This window comes from Periplaneta americana, chromosome 9, assembly GCF_040183065.1.
Source record: "Periplaneta americana isolate PAMFEO1 chromosome 9, P.americana_PAMFEO1_priV1, whole genome shotgun sequence".
NCBI classification, from domain to species: domain Eukaryota; kingdom Metazoa; phylum Arthropoda; class Insecta; order Blattodea; family Blattidae; genus Periplaneta; species Periplaneta americana.
The window spans coordinates 72367519-72392964 of NC_091125.1; the positions used below are offsets into that span (position 1 = coordinate 72367519).

The 25446-nt window shown below is 35.4% G+C and overlaps 1 protein-coding gene across 1 annotated transcript in view; it reads left to right on the forward strand.

Moving 5' to 3' along the window:
• Nucleotides 1-25446, forward strand: part of LOC138706086 (brain-specific homeobox protein homolog) — a 58196-nt gene that overhangs the window by 12349 nt on the left and 20401 nt on the right. Inside the window, exons 2-3 of the mRNA XM_069835026.1 lie at nt 8900-9035; nt 10094-10390. Coding sequence (XP_069691127.1) covers nt 8900-9035; nt 10094-10390 — 433 coding nt within the window. The remainder of the gene's footprint in view (nt 1-8899; nt 9036-10093; nt 10391-25446) is intronic.

Below are 25446 nucleotides of genomic sequence, written 5' to 3' on the forward strand. Positions count from 1 at the left end.
CATTTGTTTCAATTTTAAAATAATTATGGAATATTCAGTACCAACGGTGCTTTCGCAAATGGTTATAAGACCAATACTAATGCAGGATGAACTCTCGAGTTTTCCACCATCCTACCGGTTTTATTATGTATTCGATCTTTAGAATAAATTATATAAAATTACACGATTATAATTGTAAGCAATTAATACAGATCTGAACTCAGATCAGGGAGAAGTATATATATATTTTTATAAATGTATTTAGTTCAAATGTCTCATCACATAGGCCTATGAAACATCTAGGCCAATTAAGTTTTATATCAGAGAATATCAATTTATTGTTAACCGTTTCGGGTGTGAATAGGCCTTTGCAAGATTTAATATAAAAGTGGTAGCGGAAAATCCAAATGTTACAACGTAGAATTTCTAATGTGAAATTGTATGCATTTTATATGACAAAATTTATATTTCCGAGAAATAGTTTACAGTCTATCTCTGCATGTACTGAAATTTTTGACTTATTGTAACAGCATTTAGTTTTTCCGCTTTATTCCCTAGACCAGGCATGTCAAGGACAAGGCAAGATTACGAACTGTTGTCTATCAAAGTGCACTTTGCGAGCGCTGTGATTTGAATGAGCGTAAGAAAATGCATCAGTCAGCGGTGTACGTTGCAGGCCTACATGAATAAGTTACTACTGTAACGCGATGTTAATTTTAGGATATATAGTCGTAACCACACTACGATCAATTATTTATTTAGGAAATTTGTTTCAACAATCATGTCAAATAATATTTCTTTGGTGGTATTAACAATAATTCTGAATGAAAATTATTTCACATTATAACTCAAACCAGGGGCGGCTCCTCTTTAAGGGCCATTGGGCCCGGTCCCGATCCCCATTTTTGAGAACGTAAATTACAATATAGTGCAGTATATTTCATATTAAAGTCATCTTTCTTAATGCGTTTTATATACCAAAAAAAAAAAAAAATGCATTGACGCATTTCTGCGAGAGGATGGACTGACTGGTCCCGTGAAAGTCCACTCTGTACGTAGTTCATTTTGGCACTAAAGGTTGGACTGTAAGATAGAAGTTCTTCCCGTCCCTTACCCTACCACCCTCATAGTCTTCTTGCAGGCCCTTCTGTTCAATTCTATCTGTAGTATTGTGTTAAAATTGAAGTTCTGTAATACAGTAAGTTCAACGTAAAGTGCGTGTGAATGTACCTATGTTCAGCGTTTAATGTGGATAAGTACGTTTACAAAAGTGTGTATGACATTACACCATTAATAAGTAAAAGTATTATGAAGTGTGCACAATTTTTTGAAAGAATGAATACAGTAGATAGTTTCGTTCAAACTCCGTTCTCGCGGTTAAGATTAGAAGATAAATTGATAATTAAAGCTATCAGACCTTTTCAGTCTAAAAATATTTACGTAAAGATTAATTTTTGGTCCTACATAATTTATCTGTTATGTTAACAATGGTTATTAAAGGAGAAAAATTCATTCCGGCGCCGGAGATCGAATCCAGGCCCTTGGTTCTACGTACCAAGCGCTCTTTCAGTGGTTAGAATGCTTGGTACATAGAATAAAGGACCCGAGTTCGACCCCCGGCGGCGGAGCGAATTTTTCTCCTTTAATAACCATTGCTACTAAAAATATTAATATCGTTCAAAAGGACGGAGAGAAATGCAGAAAATTTTGTTCTGAGTGGTTTGAAAAGAAGGGATGGTTAACGGCATATGAGAAACATTGTTTTTATTGTTTGCTTTTTGGAAGGCGAAACTCTGTCTACTAATAAGGGGTGTACAGATTTAAAGTATTTTTGTCTGAGAGAGTAAAATTACATGAAAATTCTACAACACACATTAACAACAGGTGTTGTGTCAATTCAAAAGAAGCGTGTGACATCATAACGTGTCAAGTAAGTGACAGATTCCAAACTTCCGGAATTTTTTCTGCATTTTCGATGGTTTATCCCAAAAATGTCCCTATTTATTGTGATAATTTCCCTGAATCATTGCTTCAAACCATTATTACGTAATACAATATGTTGAATAAGGAAATACTTAGAAATTAACTAAGTGCATTGTACTCTAATCCCACGTTCAGGAACGTACCTACCTCTAGTGCGTTAATGTTGTTACTCCACGAAAATGACCTTACAGACACACTCCAGGAAGTAACAAAGTTGTTGGCAATGGTTCTTGAAACCTGTGGCTACTGCCGAAGCAGAGAGTTGTTTCAGCACCCTTAAGCGCACAAACCTCTTTTTGAGAAACACTATGACACAAAAAAGATTATATTCACTGGCTGTTCTTTCTATTCACAAGTACTACATTCACAAAATAACGAACTATAAGTCGAAAGTGATTCATAAATTTGCGCATCAGAAGAATAAAAAAGCAGCATAGTTATACAAATAATTGGCCACTGTAATTTTGTTGATTTGTTTAACTTGATTATTGTTTTATTAATTATGTATGTACTGACCATTGTGTAGAAATATTTTCATTATTGCATGTTTTATTCTTAAGAATTATTTCTAGTCCAGTGATTGATAATATGAACTGATATGTTGATGTAACTATAATGGAATATTGAGGGGCGCTTATAGAGACATACGGTATAAGACATGAGTTTATTTTTAACCTGGCCCCACCTAGCCTTGAACTCACGAGCCGCTACTGACACAAACAATTTAAAATATTACTAGATTGTGAATGACATTACCCATTCAAGAATAAATGCTCAGTAAGCTATATCCTGACACCTTTTCAAAATTTTTATATACTGACGAATTTTTTTAAATAAAACTAAAATAATTCAAATCTCTTTTGTTTTTACACACATATAGGCCTACAAACATCTAAATTTGTCTTTATTCGTGAAAGTTTCAATCTTCTAAATTTGTGTGGTGTTGTCTAGAAATAATTCTTCCAATGCCAGTCTTGCTGCAAACTATCCTCATAATGAACTACACTACTATGTGAGAATCTGCCCAACGTGATCTTCGCCTAGCTTTGTTGAGATTCATTTGTAAAAAAAAAAAAAACTCTTTGTGCCTATAAGTGCTCCCAAATATTGACATTACTTATGCTGTAAACTTACAAACGAGGTGGAATTTAAACAAACAAATAATAACTACAGTAAAACGTTTAAAATTGTCAACAACACAGTGTTATAACTTGTAGTTAGATTTTGAAAATTTTAGCAAACTTATAGCTTGAATTGTTTTCTTTATAATATAATCAATCATTTTCATTCTATCATCTTCGGCAACGTTCTTATATTCATGGGAATTATACATCTGTAATGTTGCTGTATTACTGGTTGCACAAATGATTTCAGATTTCGAGCGAGGCTTTGGCGCTGCGTTATACGATACGATCCAGTGTTTATGCTTTAGTTCGCCTACTGGCCGCCGGCAATCATTCGGGCAACGAGTAATACACTAAACTTCTTACAGATAATGTGTTTCTTACGCATTATATATTGTGCCTCTTGATCGTGATTGCGGTTTGAAAGTTAAATAACTAATCTTCGTGCTAAGATTGAATAACAACTACTGCTGATTCTAGAACTAGTAGTGCGATTTGAGTGTCAATTAATAGTCTACATAATTGCACTGATATCCCTAAGGCAATTTAATCGTATAATGAACAAAAATGGATTAGCTCCTGATGAATGAACTTAAAAATATAAAAAGAGGTAATTAATTATTTCCATCACCCCAACAAAATACATAATATATTTTATAATAAAATAAGCAAACAAACATGATATATAAATATATATATAACTCTATAGGATCTCACTAACACGTGCCATCGTGTTGTTTTCAGTAGCTACTGTAAAGCAAGAAATTGTATGATTCGTACCAACCGTGAACTTATTCTCCCTTGCTACCCATTTTGTGGCGTAAGAGGGGAATAGCATCACTGCACGCGAGCCGGACTGTTTGCAACGCGGACACCTCGCACACAGCGGGCTCATGCTGACACGACTGCTTTATACTAAAGGCTGCTGGAAGATCACGAGACGTCCATTACACTTAATAATCGGTAAACTGATAAATACAATAATCTAGCTTGGCCGAAAGAGGTAGTGGACTTCACTATGTAGGCCTAGTTCATCCACATTTTTAACTTGTACTTTGCTACTGCTTGTTCTCTTTCCCAGACAGATACTATTTCATTTCCCTGAACCAAATATCTTTTGGCACATACGGACTATACCCTTAAAGTTTTCTCTTCAACCTATGTGAAGAAAGTCAAAATGAAAATTGTTACTGACGGGTAAATCGACATCTTCTGTAATTTATTTTAAATAAGTATTCTTCAATATTAAGTGGAAATTATTATATTCCATATACATCACTCTCACATGAATCGAATTGTAGACACTTGATAAAAATAATTCATCCAATATCTTGGTAAAAAAACAAGAAGACACGACAGAGAACCTTATTAGGAATCAAAGAATGTTTAAACTTGTATTTCCATGCATATCTTGACATATTTTTTTTTCAATATTACAACACTTTTAAAATATCCTATTGTTATTTTTAGTAACAAAATGTTATATTTCAAGTGCATAATTCTCGGATGAGTTTGACTATGGAAATAATAGCCTATCAGTTCAACAGCTGGAAAGGAATTTCTGCACACAGAAGGAATAGGCCTACAAGCAAACAGATGGCATGCAGAAAGCGTACACTTATGTTAAGATATGAAAGTTGATTTTTTTCATTATTACAACATTTTCCCTATATGATACAGAAAGAAAAAGTATTAGAATTTCTGCAAGTTCTCTTATGTCTCTTTTTTTTAGGTTATTTTACGACGCTTTATCAACATCTAGGTTATTTAGCGTCTGAATGAGATGAAGGTGATAATGCCGGTGAAATGAGTCCGGGGTCCAACACCGAAAGTTACCCAGCATTTGCTCATATATTGGGTTGAGGGAAAACCCCGGAAAAAACCTCAACCAGATAACTTGCCCCGACCGGGAATCGAACTCGGGCCATCTGGTTTCGCGGCCAGACGCGCTAACCGTTACCCCACAGGTGTGGGCTCTCTTATGTCCTCATTTATTTCCTGGTGTAAAAAGAAGTAAGCCTGCGGTTTTAATGAAGTAAATTATTTTAAATTTTATTTTTAAATGTCATAGGCTACACTTCGCTGCTGTCAAATAGACCTACTGTTAGTCACTAACTTTTAATTCTATGCAAAATACCGGTTTATTCGGATATAAAGTAATTAGACAAAATATATGGTAATATGATGTTACAATTCAGACAACATAATGGTCTAAGTGTCTTCACTCATCATAAAACTTTAATTTCGCGAATACCAAAAATTCAGTTCAATAATCCTTCAACTGCATGAGCTAAGGCTTTCGGCTAAATTTGATAATGTCTCTTTATTCCATTTTTATAATTAAGAATTGCACTTACGTCATTCAAGTGGACTTGAGTAGTGTTAATGTAGGCCTACAAGATTAAAACTGTGCTTACTTAACCAAAGCTGGATGGAGAACCATTGATCCAGAGAACGTGAAACTTAACGTAAACAGTTTGGAGTGGCATGCGGAACAGAAATGATGAAGAAACAAGGTTGCGGGTTCGATCCCGACCTAGGTCGATGGCATTTAAGCGTGCTTGAATGCGACAGGCTCATGTCAGTAGATTTACTGGCATGCAAAAGAAGTACTGCGGAACAAATTTCCGGCACGCCGGCGACGCTGATACAGGGTGAGTCAGAAGGAAAGGTACATGATGTGAGGGGTGTTAATATTGGTGATTCTGAACAAAAAGGTTTATATGAACATATGTCCTGTTCTTAACAGTAATCTGACATACAGCTGTTTTAATATCACGGGCGTCAGTCTCATGTCCTTCATCAGAACTCACAGGCGGACGCAACCAAAACGATATTAGGTTGTAGTAGGATCAATGAAAGTATCCTGGGTGTTGGATGAGTCGTGGTGGAGTAATTTCTTGGCCACCGAGGTCATCCGACCTTACTCCATTGAATTACTGTGTTTGGGTTTGGCTTAAGAGCGAAGTCTACAAGCGCAAAGTGAAAACAAGGGAGGAACTTCTCGCTCGCATTTCACATGTTTGTGCTCAAGTAAAGGAATGTCCGAATCAGCTCAGATCAGCAACACAGCAGCTGTCTACAAGAGCTACAAAGTGCACTGAAGTTGAAGGTGGACTCTTTGAGCATTTTCTATAAAGAAAAGTACACAATTAAACAGAACATAAGATAACAATGTTTTAATTTACCATCACCTGCACTTTTCCCGTTCCTCATTGTTTTCATTAGTTTTCTCCGAAACCGTTAAGAACAGGGCATATGTTCATATAAACTTTTTCGTTCAGAATCACCAATATTATCACCCCTCAAACCATGTATCTTGCTCCTGACTCACTCTGTATGACCTTGGCAGTTACGAGTATCGTTAAATAGAACACAATTTTACATTGTTATATGGAAAGACCTACAGTAAGTACGGGACAATTTCTGAAGGCAATAATAAAGATCATAATACAATTCCTGTCACATATTTAACTATTATTATTATTATTATTATTATTATTATTATTACTACTACTATTATTATTACTAATGATGGTGCAAGAGCTACTAAGGGTCGATTAAATAATGGAATCATTATGGGTTGGTGAATAGAACTGAATTTAAAAGAGTCAGTCGTAGACTACCTATGAAAGGAAAGTAATATCTCATGAATTTCTATAAGAAACTAACAAATTCATGTAAGTGCCATTCTCAATTTACTGCAGTAATTAGCAGAAACCTCCCGAATGCGATGCCAGCATACTATTTCTCACCAAATCTTTTCGATAGGGTGATTTGTAAATACATTATTTGGCACATGCATCTGTTTTAATGATTGGAGTATTAATTGAATAATGATCTACAGCAGATTAAGAAAAATATGTTCTCTATTTATTCCTGATCATGAATGTGGAAGAAACTTTTGGAATAATCGAGCATCGGAGCTGCTACTGTTTTGAAAACCTATCAACATGAAGGAAGAATTAATGTAATAACAATTTTAAAGCAGAGTGTTTTTCATACTCGATAAGTTAATTATGAGCGTGTAATTTATATCTAGTCCATTAGTATCTTAAATGAGTAATTGCATCTGTCCTGGATCATAGATGCGCAGCACTAGCGTCATGTATTACAGGCGCTAGGTTCGGTTCAAGTTTGTTAAGTATAGCCTTCGATTTTCGCCCATGTTCGCTCAACAGGAGGAGGCCCGTCGTGTTTGTTCCACCTTGTTATAAAATATTCGCTGTCCTCCACTCTCATTCCTTCATGTTTCAAACGCTTAAATATTTTAGTACAGATCTTGCGATTAGTTTTTCATATGAAATAAGACGAAGTTTGTAATGTATTGGTTGCCTCTCTCATGTCCGAACATTGCAGGACACTAATAGGCATATCAAATCATACGACTTCTTCCATTTATTTAATTTTATGGATGTTGGAGAATGGAGAAACGGCGGAATGATCACAAGAGGAAAGGAAGTATCCGAATAAAATTGACCGTAGATTTATGATACAGCAATAATACATATCATGAAAAAAAATAAAAGTTGGGGGATAGTTTGTTTGTTAAAAAGTTAACCCAATTAAAGACCATTTAAGCTCATAATGTATTGGAAGGTTAGGGTCCCACCTGTAAAGACAATCGGCTTTAATGACAATAGGAATAGCATTCCTACGTGCCCAACGTCTTTACCTTTAGGATATGCCACTGGTATTCATTTCTGTTTTATAATTGGTTATTTTACGACGCTTTGTCAACAGCTGCGATTATCTAGCGTCTGAATGAAATGAAGGTGATAATGTCAGCGGAATAAGCCCAGGGTCTAACGCCGAAAATGATCAAGTATTTGCACTTAATAGGTTGAGGCAAAACTCCGAAAAAAAAAACCTCAACCAGGTAACTTGCCTCAAACCAACATTTGGACCCGGGCCTTTCGTTTCACAGTCAGGCATGCTAACCGTTACTTCACAAAGGTTACTTCATTTCTGTTAGAGTCTGAGTAAACCTCAGGGCCATAGTGCGGCCGTAAGGATTAGATCAATTGAGGAAGTCTGACACCATCGGGAATCGAATCCGCGACCTTCCGGCTTGCAGCGTAATGCCTTAACCGCGACGCCACCACGTGCTCCCGTATATTTATTAACTTCATTATATTATTTCTATAGCTTGAAGTTTGAAGAATAGTTGACATAGTGTGTTGTGATCATTTTGAGTAGATTTATAAATCAATCATGTTATATCCGAATTAATGTTCCCACTCCATATTTGTTAATGTATTTTGTGAACAGAAGTTTTCTTTTGTTGCCTATGTTACATAATAACTTCATGGATTGACGAAGAAGGTAGTTATTAGAGAACAGTTACACACAATTAATTTGGCTCAAAGTTAGCCTAGTAAAATAACAGATTAATTAGTTACTGTGTAAATATGTATAGACCTAATGGGAAGATAGAGTATGTACCGATATTTTGTACAGACACAGGAACAAAATTTGGGCCACCTGAATTTTCCAAGCATGCTCAGTAAGCATTGCGCAGTATGTTATAACTGGAACTTGAAAAATTCAGGTGGCCAAATTTGTTTCTAGTTCTGTAGGCTTAAATATTGACGCAGAAATCAGTAAGTATCGTCTCTTCATTTTAAAAGGTAAACCTAAGCAAGTGTGGGTAGTGCATATTCTACATGCTTATACCTACATAATTTGAGTATATATGTACTTTTGTTAAGTGTTGTGCAATTCCACTATTGCTGACTGCTTCTTGTTTGGCTGATGATAGCTTCACAAAATTTGAAACATTCACTTTCAGGTCTTATATGGCCCCGTTTCAGGTGCCGGCGATGGGCCCCACGCTGAGTCGGGGGTCTTCGGTGCTGTCGGATGGCTACTCGATGCTCCATGCTGCCTACCTGCACCCCGCTGCACACCCGTACCTACACAAAGCAGAGCCCTTCTTCCTCACACCAGGTAAAACTCTTGTCCTACTGACGATTATGAACACACATTTTGTTCTAGTATGATTTGAATTACGACCACTATGTCATATGCAAATACCAAAATTCGGTTTATGTGTTATTATGTCCCGTAGCAACGTGCTTCAATCACATCATTACATTTCATATTTTCTGAGTTGTACCTACTTAATTTCTTGAGATAAAGTCAACTGAAAAGGACTGTTATATTAGTGTTCTTATGAACAGTTCCTAACAATAGTTCATTACATAAATAGTTGTCATGGAATCGTTACTTGAGGGGCTCGGGCGTAAAACATTGTAACTGACATTTTGATAAAAAAATGAGGTGTGTAGCGTATAATATGGTACCTTAGAGTCTGCATCTAATGCAGTAGTTAGTTTTCCAACAGATGGCACAAGTATACAGATTTTACTTTTCTGGTAACTATACAAATTGTTGCATGTGTAAATGTTTACCTACCTATAACTTCAAAACACTAAAACGTCACTTATCATGTTTTACTGCGGAACCCCTCACTTAATTTAACTTGAGGAAGCAAGAGTTCTCAACTGTTTTAATTAATTTATTTAAATGGCTCTTGTACATTTAGATGACGGTGAAAGTTTCCTCAGTTTGCTAAATCTGCAGAATATGAAAATTTAATTGAGCGTAACTTGCTTATTTTTAATACTCCAGCTGACATTAGTATATTTTCTTCAAAGTGTGTTAGAATCATTTACACGTAAAACGTCGCAATACTAATTTTAAAAGTAATGGATAGAAATTATAATTAATGCGATAAAAGAATTTAATTTTTTAAAGTAGTCTACTATGACAATTTCGTTATTTGATTGTCAAATTAATGAGATTTCTGCAAGAGCTTCTAAAAGTTGGATTCATTACGACAAAATAAGAGACTCAGAGGTCTGTTATTGGAACTAATGCTGCAGTGGACAGAACCAGCCATAGCTATCCGTTACGTTTTTTGGTGTGGTAATGTAATAACTTGTCCTTGAAATATGTGTCTGTCAGCATGTCAGCACTAACAACTGTCTCCGACATTCCCACAGGACTCGGGTTCGGCGGCCTGTTCGCAGGCGGCTCAGGCGACCTGGGCGCCAAGCACTGTCGACGGAGGAAGGCACGCACAGTGTTCTCGGACCACCAGTTAACGGGGCTGGAAAAACGTTTCGAGGCCCAGCGCTACCTGTCCACACCCGAGCGCGTCGAATTGGCCAACGCGCTTAACCTTTCTGAGACGCAGGTCAAGACTTGGTTTCAGAACCGACGGATGAAGCACAAGAAGCAGCTGAGGAAGCTCAGCGAGGAAACCAAGCACAGCGGCAGCTCGGAACGAACCAGTTCGGGTGAGTAGAACCACTTGAAGTGATCGAGAGAGACAGAGAACCAAACTGACCTGAGTGAGTGGCAACTTGAGACATTTGACGTATAATCTTTTCGCTGTAAGAAAAATCCTAATATAAACAATAGCACTGACTGAAGTGAGGCTTCATTGGCCGCTGTTCGGCGCCATAGATTCTCAGTACATGTTCCCGTCTACTGTTGTACATTCTGTTTCATGTTAAACATTTCCCGTTACTCGTCAAGTAGGCCTAACCTCACTACTATATATTCGTTTGCTTAGGAAACATTTACTGTATTTTATAATTATTATAATTAAAACTCACTTAACTTATTATATACATTTAAGACTATTTGTTTTTCTCCGCTTTTGAGAGGGTTTCCACTCTTATGTTTAATAACCAGGCGTATTTTGCGGGCTACCGGCGGTAGCCCAAGGAAATTACAAAAGAAAAAGTTTATAATATAACATAACGTAATAATTTTGTATTATTAGTTTTACCATAGTAATTAAAATTAAAGTAATTGTTAGATATATTTTGTGTAATAATAGGGTCAGCGGTAGCCCAAACCCTTTAACCAGTATACGCCACTGAATTAACCACACACACCGAGGATGCAGAAGCCATACTTCAGTATCACGTGCTTACGTGACGCCAGCTTGTTTCAAGAACAGACTACCTCGGTATTACTTCGGTATTCATCCGCGTTCATAGTACATAACAAAATATAAAAGTAGTTTTTCTTTTACATAGCGTTTTACATATGAGTGAAGTTAAATGTTTCATCATATTTAACAACTAGAATTCAATTTTTTTTATTTTCAAATAATACAAGATTACGGTTTCCAAATAGAACTATATTCTCCTGCGTCGTGTGAGTTTCGACTGGGAGCCAATCACGGGTATGACAACCACGTGCTTATGTTTACATTAGGATTTTTCTTACAGCGAAAACAGTATAGCTAAAGTAATTGTGCCACAAAGAATCAACCTGAGAAACTATCGAATGTCCCCAGCAACAGAAGTGGGTGAATGCCATCAGAAATAGCTACAGTAATTTATTAGAACGTAAGTACTAATGTAAAGATTATTATGCGAGACGGCCGAAGATCACAGAACAACCGCCGACTTGAATACTTAGTTTCAGATGTAAAAGATAACGATAATAACTATTTATTTAAAACAGCGGTGACCAAAACTCGAGCTGCAGTGATTACATGCGACAGACAGCCTATGAAGTAAGGAGACGGAGGAAAGATACTTGGCAGGAAAACTACAACCTGTGGTGGTTCCTGTTCTAACATCTTGATCAATCCCGCGGATAAAAAATCTCAAGCTTTCCTGTATCAGTCATGTCACTGCTGTCATCAAACGCCACAGGATAATATACGATTTTTCTTGCTTCTTTTTTTAACCTTCCTCTTGAATATAATCAGGAATTTTTTTAATTCTTCTCTCGATGCTTGATCAAGAAACTCGTAGTTTTTTTTTTTTCAAAATTAAAAACTTCTTATGGACAAGTTATTTAAGCTATTTTAATCGTTACTCTTTTGAGAAATTCTGATCCATTAAAAGGCTTTAGAGCACGAGATATTTCAAACCCCATTAGGTAGCTGACTTTCTTATATTTATTTATCTCATCTTTCTCTTCCTGGCTATGATTAAGACATGTCAATTCCTGGCGTTTAACAGTTCGTTGGCACATAATATTGAATCAGTTTTTCTACAATATTATTATTAAATGAAGAACTAATAAATAGTTCTCCTCATCTAAAGATTAAGAAGATTAAAATTGAGGTAAAACCTAATAATTTTATCATTCTATGGCGAAGATCTAAAAATATCAATATTCATGCACGTACAGAAGAATTATAGAAACACAAACTTAGTGGTCAATAATAATAATAAAATAATAATAATAATAATAAACTTAATAATAATATATTATTCAGCATGGCAATTAATGTTTCTCTATATTTCTAATTGAACCGTTGGGCAAAGTAAACATAATAAATGAAGAGTCCACTGCAAGAATGATGGATGTCACTTTCTTGTCGAAAATGAACCAAGACTGTCAATGCATAGCTTAAGACATATAGAATGTACATACAGAGTTATATGGCATTAACACTGATAGTCATTGTCCAGTAATGATCGGAAAATCACAGTTAAGCATTTCAAACTTTCAATTGCTTCTCCTGCAAAATGTATTCCAAATGACATCCATCATTCTTGCAGTGGACTCTTCAAATTTTGTCCGACAGAACGACAAAAAAGTTCTCCTTCTCATTCTTTACGAAACCACCTCTTACTTCTTGTAGAGACAGAGTTTGTATAGCGACACGATACCGCCACTGCTTGCCTATAGTACGTGAATGAAAAAACACAGCAATGTACAGGAAACTTCTCGTACCCGTTTAAATGTCTGTGATTACACGATGTAATCACGACACCAGCTTATAAATAAGAAACGATATACTTGATTTGTAGTGGGAAGAGAATGGCATGAGAAACTGAAAGAGTCAAGAAAATCTGCATCTTAATCGTTTAGCCACCAAAACCTTACGATTTCTCGGGAATCGAACTCCGGTTTCCTTAGTCTCATGCGATTAACTAACAGAGTTACAGGTTTGATGTGAAACAATGCACAAGAATAATTATTGGATTCAATGGTTGCCATGTCTTCAGATTCTAAGGGAGACATAACAGCCAAATCAAATTAGTAGGCCTACTATCACTTAAGCATTCAAAGTACCATAAGGTCCGAAAGTTTTATCATCCCCCCCCTTGTTTGTATGTTGATGTGCATCCATTTTGAACATGTCATAGCAGATGGTTGATACTTTACGTTCCAGCTTGTTTAGTGATCCAGAACATCAATATGGGCACCATCATTGTCGCGGCACAAAATGATGCGGCGCCATGTTCTGTGTGAAATTTTCCGCAGCAAAGGCGGTGTGATTTCCCTGAATGCCTCCCTAGCAGTTTGTTTCAAATCTTCAATTGTTTGGTACTCGTATCAATGTTTTGAGACATGCTGCTTAATTATTCCCCACAGGGACCACTTATGAGGCAACTAGGCCAGAAGATAATGGGGTAGGGTGGCCAGTTCCTTTCCCCCTCCATTGCATACATCGCTCACTAGCTACATATTACTCTAGTCAGACTTCAGATGCATACAAACAACTGTTCTTCCTCTGATACATATCGTCAAGTGAGATGTACTGCCTGATAATAAATGTACATATCAGCCAAAACCTCAGAGTATATATATATATATATATATATATATATATATATAGGCCTATATATAACACTATTAAAGTCGGAATGCATTATTTAACAAAAACTTGCAGGCAAATGTTATTGTAACAGTATGCAAATTGTTATTTTGAAAAAAAAAATGCATTCAAATCGCAATCAATTGTCAGTTCATAATGCTCATAAGTCGGCTTGTAAAGTTGGGGACCGATAGGGTGCGTTACGATGGTTCCATGTTTACTATCCGTTCACCAGTCAGTATCCTAGCATGCGTGAACAGTGTGCCTGCTGAATAATAATGCCGAAGGTTAAAGGTTCTCAGGCGCATATTTTTGCAGCGGAATTCGGTGAGTGTTCTGAAGTGAATGTGAGTGAATTCTATGATAATTCTTCTGCACATAACCAAAGGACGTGCGAGTAAATATATATCTTTGTAATGCTATGTACATAGCTTATATTTACTTTTAGAGCTGTCCAGATTCGTTTATGTTCACCTTGTTATTCCCGTAATCCAGGCATGTCAGAAATCAGACTCTAAGAGCCGTATTCATAGACATTTTTAGCGCGGGTTTCCGGTGGATGATCAGTGTTTTTCGTATTCATAAACCAGTGTTAACGATAGGATATGATTTGAATTCTGTACAAGTAACCAGTGGATAGCCGGGGCTAGCTTAGTGCGTTCGTAGCGCGTGCTGCGAAATGTCTATGAATAGTACCCTTAAATGTGCAGTTATGTGCGCGGATCACCGGTCTGTGCGGACTGCATCATTCAAGGGTTGCTCTTACCAGTTCTTAGCTGGAGGGGTGTACAATAATCTATTCTGCGCTTCTAGGGTTGGATTAAATAGACATTTGGACATTATAAACACACTTAGCAGAAGGGAAAAAAACAGGTTTTTTTTATCAGTGTCTACATTTGACTATAGTAATACAAAAAAACTTTAGACTTACTCAGTTATACTTGACAAAGTAGTGGTTTGTAAAACATAATTTATTAAAATGATTTTTATGTAGTATTTGAAGAAAAAAATAATGCAGTAATTTCGAAACAACAAAAAACGAACACAGTATTTCATTTTACGTAGAAGGTTACTAATTATTTTAAATAATAGATTCTATTCTTTCATTGTTCGCAAGCATTATTATTTATTGGGACCATCGGTACACAAATGTTAAAGAAAATATAATCCCAATTAATTACATGCAGTAGGACATTGTGAAGTTTTTACACTGAAATAATTTCCTTGCTGTATGTCAATATAAATTAACATTAATATCAATAAATGATATAAATTAAGTTTAGAATTTAATTCACATATAGTTTATTTGGAAAATGTTGAGAGCAAGTATTGACAAGTTGGAAGCATTACTGAAAGAAATTAAAGTGTAGTTCACAAGCTGTGAAGCCACGATATTCTATTTATGTCAGGTTTAAAGATTTATTAATGTAAGTATATTAGCATACATGATATAATGACGTGAGACGGAAAATTTTCCATTATATATTTTTCCAGAAACTTTTTCCGCCTTGCAAATAGTTGCTTACAACCTCAAGAGCCTTAATGTATTCCTCACAATATTCTCATCACTTACCAGCTTATGAAATGAAAGTCGTAAGTCGTCTAATCTTTGAGACTGTTAGTACAGACTCTAGAACAACGCTAATGTCAAGTTCGTTTTGCCGTGAAAGTACCGATTAACTTTACTAATCTGATCTAAACTGTCACAACACTATTTCCTCGACATGGGCTGATCAAAACCTTTCATTTTAAAATAATTATTGTTGGCTGAGGAAAACATTATAACAATTATGTTATATGATTCATAATTTCCCTTCTTCGTTATCTGTGAACTTCTCACTTTATTTATCATAACTCATTCACAGACACAGCCAAATCAGTACCCGTACTGAAACTGAGTTACTGAAAGAAAAGCTGATATGCTGTTGCAGGTATGTATAGCCCTGTCGCGTTCCCCTCCAAGGCGATTCACTCCCTCCAGGTAGGGGAATAGAGAGTGCACATCGCACAGAGACTATTGCACAATGTGCAGGGTTTTGACATGCCTGCCGTAATCGATCGCAGAACCAAGTCAATGTCCTCGTACTAGCTCACGTCCCCGGAGTATGTACCATGCATCAGTCAACATTTGTAATCGGTCGCCCAACATTACAAGCGTACTCATAAGAGTGACAACGGAACTGGAGAAAAAAAAAAAGAAACATTTGCATCCTTGAAGATTGACGATTGTGGATTGTGATAATTAATCAAATAGATTATCACATCACATCATATATCATGTATCACATCATAGCATATAGGTCTATTATATCACACCATATATATCACATCACATACAGTATATAATATAATATAATATAATATAATATAATATAATATAATATCATATCATATAATATAATATAATATATATGGAAATTACGACAAAATGAAGAAAACGAATAGAAGCATTTGAAATGTGGATATAAAGAAGAATGGAGCGTGTGAAGTGGACAGACAGAATAAGAATTGAAGTTGTGTTGGAAAGAATAGGTGAAGAAAGAATGTTGCTGAAACTGATCTGAAAGAAAAAAAGGAATTGGTTGGGTCACTGACTGAGAAGAAACTGTCTACGGAAGGACGCACGGGAAGAAATGCTGAACGGGAAAAGAGTTCGGGGCAGAAGAAGGTATCAGATGATAGACGACATTAAAATATATTAATCATATGCGGAGACTAAGAGATTGGAGAATATGCTGAGTTTGCAGTGAACAATCTGTCCATGGGCAGAACAGTATGTATGTATGTATGTATGTATGTATGTATGTATGTATGTATGTATGTATGTATGTATGTATGTATGTATGTATGTATGTATGTATGTATGTATGTAGGTACGCCTATGTACGTATGTATGTATGTATGTATGTATGTATGTATGTATGTATGTATGTATGTATGTATGCCTAAGTACATACTGTATAATGCGTTCATGGAAGAATTAGACTTTAGAAGCGAGCTCCCAAGAGACAGCTATGAGATTTCAATATGGACAACTGCTTCCACCCAAGTCTGTGTGAGTCTGAAGAATTCTGCAGAGATAAACAACAGTATGAAGTGAATTCATCTCAAAGCGTGTGGGCACAATGCATAGGAGTATAATGGAATGTAGGGGTAAATTTCGCGTCTGTCTCGTATCCTTGACAACGTCGCCCTAGAGAGAATTTCCTTGAATGACGACTTCTGCACTTATCACAGCACATTACAAAATTATGAGCTTTTTGAAAACACAACATGTGTACTTTAAAAGCTGCTCTTAATTGAATTAAGCCGAGGTAACGGGGTGGAGTCTGCTCCCGTGAGGCTTTACATCTTCAAATCATGCCGCTTCCTGCTCGTCGACGTTTTAACTGGCAACTCGAATTACAGAATGCGTGTCACGCAAACCGCGTTTCAGGTACACATCACGAAACTGTAGGCAGACTATAGCTGTAACATGCGTGACACTGGGAAGAGACCTGGGCGTCAACGGCGTAGCTAAGGCGGTAACGCGTTCACTTGCTGATAGGGAGTTGCGCTCGGGCGTTGGTTCGATTCCTGCTTGGGGCGATTACCTCGTTGGGTTTTTCTAAGGTTTTTCCCAACCGTAAGGTAAATGTCAGGTAATCTATGGCGAATCCTCGGCCTCATCTCGCCAAATACCATCTCTTTATCATCAATCCCATCGACACTAAATAATCCAGTAGTTGACACAGCGCGTTAAATAACAAATACCTGGAACGGAGCGATCTAGAAATAAAACTGTTCAAGCAGTAAGTGTAGCTAATTTTTCATAACGAAGAAAATTTCACGAGTATATAGATCTCTGATTATTGGCCAATAAATTCCAACAAGCGACTTCCCGATCTGCAGTGCTTTCAATTATTTCAATAATTATTCAGCATGATCTTGCGTCCTTTTCATTATTTTAATAGGATTAATTTATAGTCGGCTGATTGCATGGTCTTATGGGGAATACTTAATAAGATTAAAAACAAACTGTTATGTTATAGTCTATATTACTTGAACATTCAAGTATAGATTATACAAAATTTTATATCTCTGAAAAATGTAATTGATTTTACACAGTTTCTCATAGCATTTAGCTCTTCTGGGGAGATGTTGATAGTTTCTACAGTTCTCGGTGATGTGCTTCATGGTGAGGCTGATATTGCATGTAACTTAGTACACTATGGGGGATGACCTTTGAGCAGAAAATATTGACGACTCAATTTTTAGTGGTCAATTCTGATTCTAGTGATAATAATTTGATCTCGTCACTTCAGAAATCTAGTGAGAGGCTGCCCGTCGAATTTAATCTTGTGTAGTGGAGTTTACTGTTCGGATGTGAAACCCTTTCATTGTTTCAGATAACTTTCCATGTGTCTTATTTATCAAGGCATAAATTCATAGTATTTCTATTTATTGTTTAGAGTGATGTTGCTTCTTTACCGGCTTGATCTCCTAGCTCAGTCGTTTCATTAGGCCCTATTTCGAAATACTGGGTGAACAAAACTTCGCTACAACGCTGTGCGACAATATTTATGAGCTGGTACGTTGACACATACCACTGCGGGGGCAACCTAGCATAAATGACGGATCTACAATTTATAGCTCTCCGAAAGTTAAAATCCTGGACTCCTTATTTTAATTTGATTCCTTAAAAGCAAGAAAATTTTCCGTTTGCCTAATGTTTAAAAAAAAGTGTGAAATAAAAACGAGTTAATCTGCGAACATAAAAATAAAGTAACTAATTACCATTTTAATGTTCATGGGTAAGGGACAAAGCTACTATTCTTTGGACCGAACAGTTCCTTTTTTGTTTCCGAATGAGAAAAATATTGTAATAATACCAGAATATCAATTTACTGTATTATCTTCTTCAGAAATCATTGAGAGCAAAGCCAGATCAAATAATCTTCCTTGTCCCATTGCATTTCGAAAATAATTTTTCAATTAAAGTTTTGGAAATGATCTTTCAGCGAAAGTCAACGAAATAGATAACATTAAATAATGAATATATGCTATGAAAAGTTCTGAAAAACTTGGGTTAAAGCAGCTATGGCCAAACAGTGCACAAGTAGAACTTTGGTTCGAGTGTTTGAAACCGCGCTCCTACGGGTTGATTGACATGTTTGCCGTACTCAGTGTTGTGACCAGGCAAAGTTTAACAGTGGAAACGTAACATTTTGACACATTAAATTATTCTTAATATAGGCCTATGTCGCATGACCCCACCGACGAATAATGCACATTGTATGTTTTTTAAGTGCAAAATGAACTAGAAAAGAAAAAAAAAGAAACAAAGATATGTTTCATACGGATTTTAACTTTCGCAGTCTCCCAAGCAATCACATAGCTTGTCTGGATAATAGATATTGTTTTCCACTTGCGAAATCTCATTAGAAAGAGGCATTTTTTTGTTGGATTAGATTTGCAGATAAAAGTTATCCGTCTACAAAATAACACTATAATAATTTTGTTGGCTTGAACATGTATAAACAACTTTATAAATTAATATACCAGAATCTATATAGTTTTGTTATGAACAGATTTTTTTCGCATACGAAAATGGGTAAATCAAAATCGAGATCCAGATTTACAGACGAGAATTTGAAGGATCAGCATACAATTGCAATGACTGATATTATTGCCGATTTCAGACAAATACACTTGCTGGATGACGATGAGTAATTTGATAAATTTGATTGATTTGTTTTCTATTAATCTATTTCCTAAAAGCACATTATTTTGAATTTGTTTCGTATATTCTAATACACATCTGGAAGTTTAGAGTTTAAAATGTGTATATCACATGGTGTATAATTTTTGCAGTCCACAGAATACAGATTGGAATAGGGATTATTTAATTTACACTGTTGCAATGTACACTCTTCGACACAAAAAATACCAATTTTCTGTAGCGTAAATTTTTCTAAGTTCGCCTAGGACAGCGCCTGGTTCACAGGACTAGAGAAAGAATGGTTATTTTGCACCTAATTTATTCCTTTATATTTGTTCTAAATTATTTATAATACTTGATGTATAAACAGACAGAAAGAACAACATACCTACAAACAAATCGAAGGAAAAAAAGAGCGAAGTCTTGCACTCATAATATCTCTCTTACTACGCCTCCACGTTACCCCTAGACTGTGGGTTCCGAGATAACAGTTACATGTTCTTAAGAGTAATTTGGAACATTGGTAATAAATTATTGGAACTCTCCCGCTGCTAAAATATTCGTTCACGTGTGAAACTAAGCTCTCACAAAAGCACATGAAGTTTTCCAAAGGAGACTTAGCCCATGGATGCCGATCATTATTTGTATCTAAAATGATACCTTTCGTTTGCACCAGCCATCACTGGTTAAATCCAAACGCTGCTAGTTGATCATAAGTTATAATACCTCACCATGCTTGGCGGGTTATCGCAAACTCAGTGAGTGGCGTAACTACTCGTACAAAACTGAGTACAGCTGGGTTAAAGAATTACATTTTACGTTAGTATTCTTGTTAAATCATCTCAAACTTTTGAATACTAATTTCCTATTTCATCAGCTTTGCCTAAAAATGTCATCCTGAGTTAATTGAATGAAATTTCTTGGAAATTCAAATAAAATTGCGGTATTGTATCACGTTGAGAAGTTGTCAAACCAGCTGTTCATGCTATGTGGGATAATTTAGAAACATCAATCCTGAAATTTGGTTCATTATCACAAAGATACCTGTCCTCACACACAACTCATAAAAAAATGTTCTGTCTTTCTTTTTCGTGTGAATACTGTCTGGACAGGTCTACCAGCTGTTCATGCATTATGTGGAACAATTTAGAAACATTACTCCTGAAATTTAGTTTATTATCACAAAGATACCTGTCTTCACACACAACTCATTAACAAATTTTCTGTCTTTCTTTTTCGTGTGAATACTGTCTGGACAGGCCTACCCATTTTTCAAAAAGTAAAATTGCTCCTTTCTTCGAACTATTATAATCAGTTCTCTTTCCTTTTAAGTTATTTGCACATTTTTTCAATTATATTAACCAGCCACTTCATTTTTTTCACGTACATTTGTGCTAGCCAAAGGAACTTTCTTATTGATTTTAAACATTGTATTTAAGAATCTAAGGTTTACAGCACATCGAGATGATTACGTTTCTTTAGTGTAACACAAGTTTCCCTTATTACGGACACAAGGAGGTGAACAAAAATGGGTATAGTTCTTACAACATAACATAAAATCTTCTACTTCCCTTACAACTTTACCGGCGCGGCGTATTAATAACAAGACTTAATTATGCACAGCGCAATGCATGCAATAGGATTTTTCTTCAGTAGTCTTAGTTTTAGCCATCGTTAAACGCCATTCATCACCGAGATCACCATTATACACTCGCACCTGCAACGGTTCAAAACAAGTTTGAATTTTAAATCTTCTCTAGTTATTAAGTTTATAGTTACATACAATTTCTTTTATTTCTTAGTATAGGCCTATGAAACGCGGTTTTCAAACCCCTTTCAAGAGTAGGACTCTTCCACATTGCGGGGTTTTGCGCCATTGAAGTCAGTCACTGCTCAGTATAACGAAAACTGTTTAATTATACTTCAAAAGAGTAGCCTATAAATCTAACCAACATGGTAGGCCTGTATTACGCGAAATTTTGTGGCCCACATTTCAGATGTGTATGGAATTCGTCATAATAGGAAAGCTGCTTCATGAAATTAACATCATGTAACCAATTTCATGAAACTAATTTCGTTTCTTATTTGATTTTCTTGAAACTCTTTTTAAACAATCTGATCAACTACGAATTCACTTTCTGAATTACATACAGATTATTTTTGAACTAATTTTTAAAGTGTAGTATTGTATAAAAATGTTGGGTTGTCAAGATTTTGATTTTGTTATTGAACATACTTCATGCATTGGTGTAATTCATATTATTATTAGGACTATTTGACAATTTGAAAAAAAATAATACTCGTAATAGTAGTAGTAGTAATAATAGTTTTTATTTATTTATTATAATATTAATGTGCTGGTCAACAGCCATAGGTCAATAATAGCCCAGCACAAGTGATACAATAATAATAATAATAATAATAATAATAATAATAATAATAATAATATAGTATATTATATAGAATTAAAATTTTAATGTAATTAAAAATTTACAATATAATAATAATAATAATAATAATAATAATAATAATAATAATAATAATGCTAATGGTAATTATTATTATGATAATAATAACAAGAATACACTGTTTCTTTTCAATTTTTTCTTATGCAACGTAACGCATGTTACGCCTACTGTATGTATCTTCAAATTATAATAACTTAGGGTGTTCGTCCACTATTTCCATCAATCTTGTTTCAAGACAGAATTTTTGTTATTTGGCATATTTTATTAATCAAACTTTATATTCATTATAATGAATTCAATGCTGCCGTTAGTTTACTATCGGGCATACGAAGTACGCATTAATTGTACCACAGAACACTTACATTTAACGAAGCCACACAGACACTTTCATGAAGAGTTAGTTTGCTTAGTGCCATATGTTTTTTATTACTGATTTTCGTTACACTGGTTGTATGTTTTTGGCTGATTTTTATGAACCTAGTTAGTTTAAACCTAATTGTAAGAGATCCTTTACTGTCAATTAAGAATTACATTGTCTCCATGTCTTAATAAACTTGTTCACTTGTTGCATTATGTAGTGTTAACTGAATTTTTGTTCCAGCAGTATGAACATGTAGTATCCGTACAATTATTATTCAGTTTGGAACACTTTCTTATTAGAAATGTATAGAATAGGCCTACATGCACTTACTAGAGGTTCAAACAAATTAAAAGTTGATTTCAGGCAATAATAGGCCCTATTAAGTTATCTAAAAATGGGAAATAATTTTAATTCTCGACTAAAACACTTAAGACGTTGTTGTTCAAATTTAATAGCGTTTTAATTCTTACACACTAAACCACCATCCATATGACAGAAACACCTCTCCTGAGACAGCTATACAGTATGTATAACGCAATTATTGAGGCTCACGAGCCCCTCGTACATTCCGACGCCGATGATCAGCGCGATTTTTCGTCCGGGCTGCTCTCGCATCAGTTAACTCGCTCCTCATTAGCGCACAAGCCGGATCGATTCGCGACGTGACGTCTTTCTTAGTTTTTGCATTTAAGGTTCTCTATATGAAGAGACTCACTCTCCTCAATGAGGGCGTAATGGCCACCAGAAGAGAATTTAGTCGTGCGAGAGAAACTGTGAAAAAATTACCCACTTCACTGCTAGTTAGAGATAGAATCTTTTACTTGAAGAAAATCTACGACAGAATCTTTTACTTGAAGAAAATCTACGACTTCCGGTTTTACTTCTTTTTCTTCTCAGTAATTTTTCGCCTTCGGACAAGTTTGAAATCACCAACTTTGAACTGAATAATAAACATACTAACTATGCGACCATACTACACACACAAATGATAGGTACTCGTACGTGAAAATAGCACTGGTTTGAGGAGAAGGTCAAAAACAATGATTTCTGACAAAATCTGGATTAGAAATGTTCTTAGTAAGTGGTTATTTAACGACTACTACTACTAGCTTATTTAGTTTCGATGGAGTTGGTGATGGCGAGATGATATTTCGCGACATGAGGAAGAGGATTTGCTGTAGATTACCTGACATTCGCCTTACGGTTGGAGAAAGCCTCGAAAAAACCAAAAGGTAGTCAGCCCATGCGGGAATCGAACCCACGCTCGAGCGGAGCTCCGAATCAGTAGGCAAATGTCTCTGCCGACTGAGCTACGCTGGTAGCTGATTAGAATTTTACTGAGTTGTTGAACTCTTTAACACTCAAGAGAAGCTTAGAGATTAAGTGCAATGAGGTTGATAGTGATGATGATTAAGATAATGGCAGCATTGAAGAAGATGCTTAAGATAACCTCTACCAACATTAACTTTTTTAACAACTTTTACATTTTGCAAATATCTGAATATGCTGGATTTCATACATTGTTTGTCGGGGAAAAATTCTTGTTATTGACTGTTCAATAGCACTTTTCATCAACCACTTCGAGAATACTGTATATCGAGATAGTTAACTTTAAATAGGCCTGTTCCTTTACATCTATTCCGATTCATGTAATAATTATTTTACTAGGCTAACACTAAGTGGGATCAGCTATCACAGAAGTATTCAAAGCTCCAATTCTACACAATGGTGTCGGAAGATAAATTTCTTCAGGGGACGACCTGAATACGAACAATCACGATTTCTCCTTCGCCACCAACTTTAATAACATTTTTATAGCCTATTATTAATTTACTACCATCATTTTATTCTTCTTCTACATCACCATCTCCATTATCACCATCGTCGTCATCATCATCATCATTACCACTATCACCATTTTATTCCCTTGTGCTGTATTTCTTCCTCCTGCTCCACTTTCTATTCTTCACACCTCATCCCTTTACTTCTCTTCAAATATCTTTACCACTTTACAGGAATTAAACATTGTATCATTTGCAGAAAATGTTTCATGGCTAAATATTACATTCGATTTAGGAATAACATTACCTCACATTAAAATTATATTTCCACGGAGAACTGCATGTGATTCAACGGATCGTAATTTCTATGTTTCTATGAGTAAGCTTACCAGTTATTTTGAAAAGTGCTTACCTAAATGTCATGTTACTCAAAGAGTCGTTATGCGATTATAATTTTAGATACTGTTTAAAGTGACAGTCGCTTAAACATAATCCTATTTCATGCCAGAAATATTGTCATTAATCAAGTATATCAATCATTAGGCCTACATATGGATAACAGGCCTAAATATATGTATAAACATATTCAAACCTTCAGGAAAGAAAAGTACCTTGTACTGAATTCACAATGTGACGTGAGTCGCGTAGAAGCCGTTGTGGCTGTAAGCTTAATCATTACACAAAACGAATGTTATAAAAATTAGTCTATGGAGCGCAGTTTGTACGCGGCGAACAGAATCTGTTGGATCGATACATTCTGAAAATATAATTTTAGGATTTAACAGCATTAATTTGCAACATCAAACAATACAACACAAAGCGGAATGCAATGAAACTGTTCCCCGAGTTTGTAAGTTGATTAGTTATTTAATGTTTACGTGAAATCTCTTGTTACTGGTACCAAATTAATTTGATTGTAATGAATTGTTAGGGACATAAACCGCGGGTATTTACATTCGCTTCGACAGTTCCACTAATCAAAAGTTTTAACTTTTACAACATGATATCGGATATGTTGATCAAGCAAAATAGCATATCGAAATATTGTAATACGTAGCCAACACGCTTCATGTCGTCATTTATAGTGCAAAATAAGTAACAAAAATAGCTTTTTGTAATAAGTAACTAATTCTGAATTTGTTCTATTGGCTTTTCAAATAAAGAATTGGCTCGAACTCAACCATAATAAATGAAAATGAAGAAGTACTAAATTTGTAATCTTAATGCGACAGAAGACATATGAAAATAGTGAGCGTAAGATTTGTTATGATAGATTGTCATATTCACCTACAATTTAACTTTAATACCATTTAGATTACAATTTTCTAAATTGACATAATAAATTACATGTAGGCCTATTCGGGTTTACTTGTCTATTACGCTACTTGACATGGTTTAAGTTCGCCACCATTTAATATTTAAAAAACTAAAAGCTATCAATTTAGGTTTTCAAAAGTGTGCATGTAT